This window comes from Symsagittifera roscoffensis, chromosome 8 (assembly GCF_963678635.1).
Source record: "Symsagittifera roscoffensis chromosome 8, txSymRosc1.1, whole genome shotgun sequence".
Taxonomy (NCBI): Eukaryota; Metazoa; Xenacoelomorpha; order Acoela; family Convolutidae; genus Symsagittifera; species Symsagittifera roscoffensis.
Genome location: NC_087069.1, coordinates 10,220,149 through 10,232,824, shown reverse-complemented (window position 1 = coordinate 10,232,824; position 12,676 = coordinate 10,220,149). Strand labels below are relative to the sequence as shown.

At 40.6% G+C, this 12,676-nt stretch overlaps 1 protein-coding gene across 2 annotated transcripts in view; it reads right to left on the bottom strand.

Moving 5' to 3' along the window:
• Positions 1-640: 640 nt before the first annotated feature.
• Positions 641-12,676, bottom strand: part of LOC134853331 (protein phosphatase inhibitor 2-like) — a 103,985-nt gene continuing 91,949 nt past the window's right edge. Inside the window, exons 6-7 of one of the 2 annotated variants that reach the window (XR_010164347.1) lie at positions 3,375-3,464; positions 754-868 (exon numbers count right to left, since the gene is read on the bottom strand). Coding sequence is in view for 1 of the 2 variants with exons in the window: in XM_063869303.1 (XP_063725373.1) it covers positions 737-868 (132 nt within the window). In the remaining variant the exon portion in view is untranslated. Of the gene's footprint in view, positions 869-3,374; positions 3,465-12,676 lie in introns of both variants that reach the window. The other variant, XM_063869303.1, reaches the window with a different exon arrangement.

The window sequence follows — 12,676 nt, the reverse complement described above, 5'->3', positions numbered from 1 at the left end:
CTTTTTATTTCGAGTTAGGTTGGAAAAAAGAAGGTTCGTAATATTGCACTCAGCTGGCTAGTGTAAATAGAAAGAGAATTTATTTTATTAAAATTCAATAAAAGTAAATTCCTGCTCAATTTTAGGCCATTCTTTTAGCAGGTTGTAATTAACTAATGAATATCGCACAGATGTGAATGTATAAAAAATGCTTTATGATTCGAAACTTTTAGCTTTGGAAACGATGAGAACAATTCAACTCATCTCCACCGTTAGCTTAATTAATCTTTCAAACCAAAATACAGAAAAAATACTTCAATTCATAAATAGGAAAATAAACAAATATCGACGTGTCTTAAACTCAGATTATATCAAATTACAATAAAATCAACCAATGTCTGCTAATGTCTTTTCAACTTATTTGAATATTTGCAAAAAATAAATAGCGAAAAAATGTTATAAGCAGGCTGATTTTCTTCTCAATGAATTTATTTATTTTAGACATACTGTAATGCCAAAATCTGCTCAGCATCATTTATGACATATATCGGATCTTTTTAACAACCCCCCCCCCCTTCCAGCTATCGATCGCAAAAGGAGTAACTTCGTTACCAGATACACAAATATTTTAAATATGAAACTAGTTCATTATAGGGGAGAAAACTCTTGATTAAGGTGCAATTAGGAGGAAGGGGAAATAGTTAGTCAAAAAGATCCCAAACATCTAGAGTCATCAGAGTAAAAATCGGAGTAGAGACTACCTTCTGAACATGAGGTACAAAGTGACAGTAGCAAGACATGCTAATGAGTACATGTAGTAGTTTTCTCTGATCACTCTCGATTTGTTGTCTTGCTCTATTGCTGCTACTTTTCTAGACAGTGCCAGTACCTGAAACAAAAAGATAGTTAGTGAAGTATAAGATCTCATTAATTAATCTGCTCTAGGGTTCCCAATGAAGAAAAACCACCCCTGAGAAGAAATAAGGCAATGGTTTAAAATATCAGCATTTGCAATTAGTAACGACCTCCAGTAGTCAAAGTTGCCGACATGTCAAAGATACATTTAATCCTAGATTTACTCCTTTTAGATACATTTAGATTTAGATATAGATACAGTTAGGTACTAGATATACTCGTTTAGAGATACATTTACTCCTAGATTTAGAATTTCGTGTTCATGAGAACGCAATTATTTCGAACGATAATCAAAAATCAAAGATGACAGGAAAAATAGATATTATATAATGCTGCTAGCCTATTCTTTACGAATTGACGAGTAAGGCAACTTGTTATAATTGTGACTATTGATCATCATCAATTTCTGTCGCCATATATGATATGATTTTGACACAAACGCGGTATAATTATACTCCCAATTATTTGATATGCCCGATTAACTTATGATTTTGACTCCTGGAGACTAAGTTGGGAACCAAAGCTCTGAAAATAAACTTCTCGTCAACTGAATCTTGACATATTGATCGAACAACCTCGACATCAACAGAGACCATTTATCTACCTTCAACGCTTCATCTGGCCAAAAAGTGATGACCAAATTAATAAAAGTTTTGGTACTCTGTTTATACGAGAAAATGCGTAGAAACATTGTTTCCTAGCGTCAAAATGAACAGTGTTAGATTCTAAAAACCTATACGAGAATCCGCGCATGTTTTTAAGTTGGTTAAATAATTTTATTGGTAATTAAATAAATTGATTGTTCGCTAAATTATCTTTTGATTAACTTTTGATTCACAAATGGAGGGCGCAAAATTTCAACCAAAAAATAGTCTATTGCAAAAGTTCAGAATGGCATGTTTTACACCACTTGCTACACAACATGCTGACTAGACTAGACTAATAGTCTATATTAATCCAAACTAGTGTTAGTATATAATTTTAACCTAGTCAGTACTTTGAATAGCAAGTGGTGTAAAACACGCCAGTCTGAAGTGTTGAAATAGCGTATTTTGTAGTTTACACCATATTTAAACAAAGACGAAAAATTATCAGGAAAACAAGAATTTAAAAAAACTATCTTCTATCACATGAAAATCTACTTAAAGATTTGCAGAGAAGATGTCTAGTAGCTTGTTTAATATGAGCGCGCATGAATTGTAGGCATTATCAAAGAACTTGAAAAAAGACGGTAATAATTGAATTGCATAATTTGTCCTAAATACTATTTAGAAGATCATCGCTAATCGAAAATAATTCTTTTAGAGAATGTGTTCTTTTAGGATCTAATGAAGCATATATATTGGAAGAAAAAAACTGAAAAAAAAAATTTTAATACACAGAAGCGAAGTTGCTTTTCGTATACACAAGCAAACATATGACCGATAACGCTAATGGGAACAGCTGAATAGTAAAAATTTGAGTTCATATAATTCATAAGTGACGCAAGCCAATTATGACGCATCAGCAGTACCAGTCAATATGAAAAAATATATATATTTAGCAACAAACATGCCTCAATTTATCGAGCGGACGCATTTTAACTAGTATACGAAAAAGTACATTAAAAACCTCCGACACTGCCCAGGTTCGATCCCTCTTGTTTTGTAGCGGGTCTCCTTCCCTACCTCTACGCTACAGCTCCATGGTACCTTGAAGCTAAGTGCTATTTGTAATCTTATAGTCTCTGTTAATATCCTTACCATCTGTGATAATATCCTTAGAATTGGCTGTACTTAATAGCTGGTTATTGATATCATGCACATAATAGAACAGTTTTAAAATGAACCCTAATATTTAGATTGGAAAAAAGAGAGTTCATACTATCACACGAGCTATGCTAGGTTAAAAATCCGTGCGTCAAAAAACAACAGACAGTTGGAAAGTGTAAATATACAAGGAAAGCAAAAGAAGGGTGGATTTTTAAAAACTTTTTTTTATCATTCAAATTTCGGAAAGAAAATTATTACATTAAAGCTTTTTCAATTTCGAGAATATTACAGGATGGACTCATCTTACTCAAAAATGAATTAATTACTGAAAACAGTGCCATAATATTCTGAGCCAACAATAAACATGACCTATATAAGCCTCTAAATTGCGTTAATTAAGACTAAAACCACAGAATTTAAAAGGGGTTATATTTGGAGATGAATTAGCCTTGGAAACATCGCCAACTAACTTGAAGATATAAAATTTAGAAAAAAGAGAAAAACAAAAACTTTCGTTAAATCCGACCGAGACTATGACAAAAACTCAAGGAACTTTACAACATCTATGCACTGTAAAACACTATAATTAACTTGACGAATAGAGAAATCAAAAAGACTTTCAGAAATTTTCCAAAGAAGTAAGAAATTCAGCAAAAAAAAATCTTTGACCTCAATTACCATCATTAAGGATGCTAGAAATGGCATAAAAAACTACAGAAAAATAGTTACCTTCATAAAAGTCCAGACAGCGGGATCTGAGCCGATAAATATAAGCAGGCAGACGATAGTTCGAGAAAGCAGAAAAAGTCCAGTTTGCTACTGAAAAAAGTTCATGGTCTCAGTTGCAATACTCGCAAAGGGGAAAATCTAGAAGAAGAAGAAGAAGAATTAATTTCACTTAACAATCAGATACACTATTACATTAAACAAAAAGTATATTTTTTATCACATAATAAATGAATCAACAGTTTACCCAAGATTGTTAAGTGAGGATACGCAAAGGGTTTTCTTCAAACCCACTAGGAGCGTACCCCATAGATTACACAAAAGAAAAGCACATCAATGAGTTATGAATAACTGATAAATATAATATTTATGAAAACAATTAGCAAAAAGAAAAAATTATAAGTTTTTTAGAAGTTAATTAACGCCTCATCCACGTGAAAAACAAGCCCTTAAATTCTCTAGAAATGTGGGCAGAGTAACGCCCTCTTTTTGACCATTTTTCACAATTTCTTGAAATATGACTATGTCCTTTAGATGCAAAGCAAAACAACCCGAAACTGTATACCCATACTCAGACTTGAATAGTATTAAACTATGTTGCCCGGAGACAACGCCTGGTCTTCTGAAAGAATACAGTTCGAGCCGCCTCACCCCGCACCTGAACACAGTCATATTTATAATCATAAAGCAAAAATATAACTAACAAGTTCGTAATTTTCATGTATAAACGTATCTGTTAGCATATGTGCCATATTATTTAGTTCCCCTTTTTTTAAGTTTAAAACATTTTCCGGGAGCAAGTTATTATCACTAAACATCTTCAACAGAATTCTTCAACATCTTCAGAATCTAGAAATCCAGATCAATCTTTAAAAAATCACATTCGAGATATGTAACATTCGCCCGGAAGATACATATCGACGGAAAGTAAAGCTAGGTTCTAAGACGACTGGCCAACGTCTAAACAGAGCTCTACGTGTTTTTCACCGTCTCTACCAAGCCAGTATTTTCGGTGGTCTTTCTAACATCGGGTCGACAAAAAACGTTACTGCTTTCGGCTTCGGTCAAAACACTCAAACTAACTAGATTACATGCAGAAATAGTGAGCTCATGGCTGGGTCTCAGTATCCCCAGACCACGAGATCACTCCTAAAATCAGGGCTACTACTATTTACTGAATTATTATTGTTTTTGTTCAGTAGATAAAAATCATCATCTCCATCGAATCAACCCATTCCCCCAACTCCTAGCTTCTCATCTTAGCAGAATGAATTCAGATGTTAATTAAATTCAATTCAGGACATGATAGGGAAGCTAAAAGTTTATATAAGATGATAAAAGTTCCAGTCCCGAGACCCCTCCAGATTCTTGAATCCGGGAAAATAAGACTCTTATTCTCCTCCCGGAAGGCTGTCTTCCACCCTTCATTGTTGTTCGCAACGGCCTTGAAACTATTGTAGCGACATAATAGTTGCAACTCGGAACGGTCTCTGCTACTTCTGCAATTTGTTGTTGTTTTCCAATCACAATTCTCGTTGTTATCGCTATCGCAACTAATGTTGTTGTATTTTTATTCCGGTTTTCTGCCAAAATGACCGTTTCTGACGTTTCTCAGAAATATGACGTCATACTTCGAAAATTTAAAACACCAGAATATTCTAGCCTTCACCGTTTGGCTAATCTTCCCAATAACGTTGTTAATCTCTTAAAACCATCAATTCGGAAGGTTAGCTGCTAAAATTTCGAATCTGTTGAATCTGCATTTTGGTCCATTCTGGTCGAATGTCACATACTCCCCGGACAGTCCGGTCAATGTCCTCATTGAATCTCGCAATGTTCGTAAAATTGGTACAGTGTCATCGAACAGAATTTACAAAGTGCACGAAATTACTTTTATCCGCGTCATATCGACTCACTGCAGAATATAAATGGCATCATACTACATCACTATAGCCTTCAAATTTTTTCATTAATCTGCACATTGAGGATATGACCTAAGATAAAAACATCTTTTCTGACTTACAATGTCAATGCCCTGATTAAAACTTTTCCTCCTAGATTTTTAAAAGATGTTGGTTTGCAAGACAGTCCTGCCAACCAACAAGCTAAAATTATCCTACTATGCTTCTTCCCTCCGGAAATCTTGCATGTTATTTTCCTGAATTTTAAAACTAAGAAACTCTGTGGTTAGAAAGAACAATGAAACAATCTCCCTCTTCGAGAGATTACCCAAGCCTTTCATATCACCACAAAGTGATCAGTTCTCCTAGTTGATTAAAAACAGTCATGCAGGCTGGATTATTTAAATATACTCTTTACTCAAACCTTTTTAAATAAATAGTAAGTAAGTGTCTCTAAAGCCACTGACTAGAATCAAAATGCAAATTTATAAATGCAACAAATTCTTCAATGTTCAAAGATCAACTAAATGTTTCAGTTTTCAATTACAACTTGGTTGCTTAGTTTCTCACTTGAGTTTTTTCACAGCACATAAAACCTTCTTAGTTTTAGTTTCTTCATCTTCGTCACTCCTTTGTTTTCTTCTTTTTTCGTCGTTTAGAAGTTCTAAAACTTCTAAATTCTTCTAATTTTCTTTCTTTTTGCCTCTTGTTCTTTCGACCGTTTGTCAATGTTCCATCTCTTCCTCCTGTGACACTGACTCTGCACTTTCAGTTTCTGTGTCTTGCAACACATCGTTAGCGATTCTGACGCTGTTGGAAGCAGTCCTCCAACACTTCTGCTCTTCTACCCTCTGTTTGCAACAAGGTAGGGGATCCACGTTAGATTCTCTGTTTCGGCAGAAGCTGTTGTGGAGACACAACGTCACGTTTCTCTCCAAATCTTCCTTCAACATCTCTTCCTTCTCCTTTCCACTACGTTCACTCGTCCTGGAAATTTTCTTCACAGCGGTGGTCACTGCATTCCGATGAGTCACGAAAGCTCGCTTGAAAGCTCCTGCTCCAATGTCCAGCTGATATCCACTGTACACTCTGCCGTGCTTCGACATATGCTTTTTGGCATATTCGTACAACCATGCAGTCATGTTAGCTCTGAACCATGTCATCAATCGTCTTCTTGCCCATATCTTTTTCACTTCCATCGGAATGTTTAGAATCTTGCACATTGTCTCAAAAAGATCTAAATCTTTTAGACAATACAATTTCTGCAACTGTTCTCTCATCGGTACCTCCTGTCTATTGTTTTCTCTCACATGAGCCTCCAGCCATCGTATCGCCATCATAACTCCCACTATCACTATCGTTATGGGCCGTGATGAGTCTGGTAAACCCATGGAGAGCAGCTCTCCAGAGTCCCAGATCAACATCAGATTACTAAGCTCGGGATACCACCAGGTCTGCAGCAAGCAGTGGCAGGGAAACTCGTCATGTGTCAACATGATGCTCATCCAATTACGTTTTCCCGAAGCTTCCAGTAATGGTTCCACTTTCATCATCACTCGGTGGACTTCATCATTCTCGTCTACTAAATTGTAATCCGTAACGGTTGATCCTCTCTGTTTCTGTCTTTCAAAGTTACTGAAGTTCCCACTCACGTATCCCAAGAACTTCCTTCCCAATATAGATTCCAACTCCTCCTTTGTTCTCTCTGGAACTGCTGAGAACATTTTACATAGCAACTCGTAAGATTTTTCGAACAGTCTCGTTAGTCTCACACACTTTGGCACTGAGAAGGCTTGATCCACGATCGTTCTCGTACTCTTTACATCCACAGCTACGAAATGCACCGGGTACCTGCTCTTGCACATTGGAGCCAATGTCGATCCCACCAAATATCGTGCTCCTGATGGTCTACAATAAGACTCACTATGTCTGATGTTCATTTCCGTCTCGATCGCTTCCCTCCATTTTCCTATGTACTTTTGCTCAGTTTGCAGAACTCCTGGGAACACTTCTACACTGATGGCTGTGACCATCTCATGTTTCTGTTCTAGCTTTCATCACGACATTCCCAAACAATATCGTCAATTGCTTATGTTGTCTCTCTAGGGTTTTTACACAATCCAGACTTCCACAAACGTGACCTTCCAGTCCACAGACTTCCGCCAGACAGCTGCCAGGTTTAACCCAGTCTTCTGGTCCCCAGCCAGGCAACTCCACTTTGTCTTCGCCGTTGCTCCTAGAGGCTGTTATCATCACATTATATATGATGTTCAGGTCACGCAGGTTACAATCTGCATTCAGCTCCCTCTGCACGTCTTGTGTCGCCCGTAATATCGAGTCAGCATTGGGACTAGGACACCATGATGGTCTCATCAGTTCCCACACTACCATCAAGCTCGTTCTCAGTAGTTCATCCGAGAATCCCAACCCAAACTCTACTCTTTTGTCGGATTTTGGTACGGAAGGTGCAGTCACCTCTTCTTCCAAGACCAGTCCCAATTTGATCTGTGGATTATTAGCGCTCTTAATTGTTACAATTCTCGACGTCCAGAATCTTAGCAACACTGCCTGCTCGTAATCGAAGAAGCAATCGCGTATGTCTTCACTCAGGAAAGGGTTGTACGCTATCCCTATGATTCCGGACACGTAGCTGTACGACTTCTTCTTGATCGGTCCACAGTACTCACTGGATAGCGGTAGTGCCCCCATAGATTCTTTAGTGAGTCTCAGCTCCTTGTTTGAAAATCTCCTGATTTCGTCTATCTTTCTCATGGGCTCTAATTCCTCAGGTTCTTTCATATTCACCCTCATCGGCTTGCTTTGATGCATCTCCAGCAGTGCCAGCAAGAGTAAGGCTTTTGATCGTTCATCGCCCTCCCTCAACATCTTGGCACAGGTGTTCAATGCTGGTACTGAAATCTGCTCTATCAGGAATCGAAAGAAACAGAGAGCGTCTCTCCGCTTCGCGCACGCTACTGCTGCCCCCTCTTGGGTTATCAGATCCCTCAGGTTCGTCATAAGGAAAACTTTCTCTTCTTTTGACCTTTTCCTTTCTTCTGAGTCATATTCCCCGCGAGTTAATCCCATCATGCACCAGGCGAACCTCAGTTGTAATTCGGTTCTTACGTAGGGTACTGCCATGAGAGCGTGTATTCTCGGCGCAGTCCTCATTTCCTCTTCGAAGTACTTCAACACCACTGCTTTCCATGGAAGGCTCACTAATTGCTCGATCGTTTCCGCCTGCATCTCGGATAACGCTAAAGTTCCATACGCCTTCCGTTTGAGGGTGGTGTCTCGCAACATCGTCTCCAGATAACCTTCCATGGCCATTTCGTCTTCCAGAGCCATCACATACCCTCTAGCCGAGTTTCGGTACTCTAACATCTCCATGTATCCACCGGCGTGTTCATCTATTGACACAGTCTCCGATACTGTCAGTTGGTTATACTCCACTGGTACTAGTTGTCCTGCGACACTTCCCTTTCCGTGGTTCATGGGAGATGGTTTAAAGTCTTTCATCGTGCTTTATCCACATTGGCTAAGTATTTCCATTTCTAAGGTTGCTCCAGTCAGAGTGCGGTCACTCCTTCTGGATTTGTAACCTGTTGACTTTATCCCTGCCATGAGAATGGGTGGCACCATCGCTATATCGGTTAACATTCTGTTCGTGCCAGGTAATTGATAATCACCTTGTCCCAAATCCATGGCTTCTTCGACTCGTTTTCGTTTCGCTGAATTGTCAGCTTTCATTGATATCTCTGAATCCACCTTCGTCTTTCCTACTCTCCTCGGCATCACCTTGCTGCCTAACTTCATCTTCATCTCATTGATCTTATCAATCACCAATTTCGATCGCATCGCTCCCCTCCTGGTTCTTGACAGATACACCACCTCTCCTTTATCATCCTGCGGTGTCATCTTGATGGGAGAGTTCGCCTCACTTCCATCAGTGGTTGAGTCAATCAACAACTTGCTCAATCTCCCTTCACACTCATCAAGTTTATCAAGGACTTCCCGCATCAATGGTCGGTTGAGACCTGTTTTCAAAATGGACTGGGTCCCATAGCTCTGAACCACTGTCCAGACTTCCTCCATGAACGCCACTCTGTCCAATCTGCATCCCGTCCTACTTTCATGGTCTCGATGATGTACTTCCCACTCTTCTTCGGGCAACGTTCCCAAGAAAGGTACTCTGGCTGAGCCCTCTATTCTTTTTCTTCTAGGTGATTCCATGAGGATTCTTTGTTCGTTATTTCTTGAAATGCCAGGAGAGCTGCTCTCCGGCAAATTCCGTTTCATTTCCATAAAGGCTGACGGAGGCTCCAGTGTCGAAATGCCTTCATCCGCTGGCTCAGTCGTCTCCAACGTATCCGCGTTGTTCTCAAGATCACTGAAGATATTGAAATCTAGGCTGGATACTCCTCCTGTCGATGCCCTGTCGTCTTCGCCACCAGCTTGACTTGCATCTTGTTCCATGGGTTCTTCCGCTTGACGGCTTCCTCCCTGTCCGTCATCTCCTTCTGACATGTCCTTCTTTGAGCTCGAGGGTCCTTGCTTCTCATTGTCGGTCCCTTCCGGAAACTTCGGTATGATCAGTGTGCCTGCTGATCCATCTTCCTCCTCTCCATGGACCACTTTGATTTCCTCGCAGCCGAAGGATGCTAGGAAGGTTCTCGCCTGCAGTGTTCCTCCTACTTTCAATTCCGGTTTCACACTAGTCAGGATCAAGGAGGCTTCAGACAGTTCGGTCCTGCCTCTCATCTTCATAGGCGCTAAGCCTAATCCCACCCATTCCTCGTCAAATCTTCCAGGCTTGGGAGTCGCGGCGTTGCTTATTCGCCTTCTCGTCGCTTGATCCGTATAGGCAAATCGTGTGTATTGTAACACGGCGGCATTTCTACCTACAAAGTATGGATCCATTGTTCCCACGAAATTCCCTATTCTCCTTTCATTGGTTTCGAATGCTCTCAACCTAGGAGTTTGTACCACGGAGACTGCTCCGAGCAACATCCTTCTTATCAGAGGAAATTCGGGGATTTCTTCCGGCAGCTACTCGTAATCACCCCAATCCTTCGTCTCTTCTCTCACCTTGTGATATGCTGCAGTGAGACGAGGCACTCTGGTTATCTCACCATTCGTTTTATCATAGGGTCTCAGATTCCAAAGCTTTGGATACACCTCGATGTGTCCTCTTTCTACTAATCCCAGGCGATCACGGAAGTGATCGTCAAAATTGATTGCCGTCATTTCCGGCTCTGATATCTTCGCAAATAACAGATCTTCGCTCATGAGCTCCCGCAACACGTGCTGCTCACACCAGTTCAGCGCACTACCGTCCACTGCTGATATAAGGTTCAGGTGCAGCACCGACCTCCTATACGCCTCCACCTTGACATCAGGGAACGCAAATGTGACTGCTGGTCCATAGATTACTATCACGACCTCCGTGGCTCCTCTGATCAACGCTAAGGGATCAGTCCTCATGCCCAAGCATAGATCGGTTAGTAGGGGCATGCCATCAACATGTCGTCTCACATCTTCCTTTCTCTCGATAGTCTCATCTTCTCCCGTTCCAAAGCGATTTTGTTGTAAGAGATATTGGATAAGAGTGTGTCTCAGGTCTCTTATCTTATTCCACGAGTCCGTGGCTTTCTTCATGTCCAATTTTCTCACCCTGCTTTTTGTTACAGTCTTCGAACAATCTTTTCCACATGTCTCTGTCTTCCTCCGCAATGAGCATGGTCTTAGTCACTTCGTCCAGCTCCCTTTTCGTTCTTTCCAGCTCGTCCTTTATCCCATCCAGATCTTGCATGGTTTGGTTCGTCTGAACCTTCTGTTCTACTTTCGCCCTCTTTAGTGGCACAGCTGCTCTCAGTGGTGAACCAGACGAGTCAGCCTCGCTGTTCATCTCCTGATGCATTCTCTTCAGCCCAGGTTTGGGCTTGGAGGGCATAGGCATTTCACCTGGTTGATAAGTCCTAGAACTCTCCAATCCAGGCTCATTCGCCAAGTCACTCCCTGAGAGAGCCCCGTTTCTCCACCTCATCACTCTCATGTTCGGGCGGTCTAGTACTCCCCTCTCTCCATATGCTGCCATCAATAGGACTTCCGTGGGGCGGTCCCCACGGTTGTCATGCCCCAAGATGTTTATCAGGGCGGTCAGCAACATGACTACCTCTGGGTCCTCCAGAGCGAAGTCTCGATCCATTAGCCGACGATAGATCGCATCTATCATCGGTTCTACATATGCTTCTGCCAGGTCCATCAATTCATCCAAGTTGAAATTCTCCATACTGTTCTTCAGATTAGATTAGATTTGATTTGATCTCAAGGTTTTGACTCAAGTGAGCAATTAAATGATCAATCAGGATCTAGAAAAGAGGTCACGAATATCACACTTGTCAGATTCACCTTAACTTCTCGTTAAAATTTACTTAAAACAGTCAGATAAAAAGATTTCTATCCTAAAATTTATTAAAATCAATCAGTCTTTAAAATTTTGGAATTCGACCTAAGATTGGACAGTCCAAACTTTGGATCTATTCCTAAGATCGTCATGCAGTTGTTCATGGTCACTAACCCCTTCTTACCCAAGAGCTTAATAACATAACACATAACATAACATACATATCACACATATCACACATTACATACAACTTAGTCTTTAGCCTAATACTCTCACGCCCGTCACTCAGCCTATACTTAATATTACGTAATATTTCTTATGTAAATATACTTGTATATTAGTATCAGAGAATATCACGTGTACCAGCGCGTACAGTTCTCGAGGGTGCAGTCGTCCTCTGTTCGGGTCGTACACTGGAAGCGAAAGCTCCTTCACGTCCATTTCCACGAGGAAGTCCCTCAACCTCGTCAAGGACAAGACTAGGTTCTCTGGGTCCACGTGCTGCTTCTCTGTCGCCCTCGTTACCAAGAAGCATAGGTATTTTCCCGGTATCTGTGACGCCGCCGGAGGTAAGGCCGCTACGCCCCCTATCCCTAGTCTTTGCTTCCATATTCTCTCTTAAAGTCTGCCGCTAACGCTGTCCTGAAACTATTGTCTGCTGTGATTGCTATCGCACATGTTCTATTTGTGAGTATAAAATCACTGTCTGTTGGTATTATGTTACTTGAATATTCATTTGGTAAGTTAAAATATGACTCAACTACCCTCCCTATGTCAGGTCTCTTAGGTTCTTCGCCGGTTTCTGCTTCTAAGTCTCCTGTCTCTCTTGCTATTCTTAACTTTTTTATTATCAAGTTTTCAGTGTGGGTAAGACCTACCCCCACTCCCCGGACAAAAATATCCATCGACGTCCCCGTCGATCGCATACCGGGTATCAAATCGGGATTGGAAGCCGGAATGAGTAATCGCCCTTCCTGGGCAGCCCAGGAAGGATCATC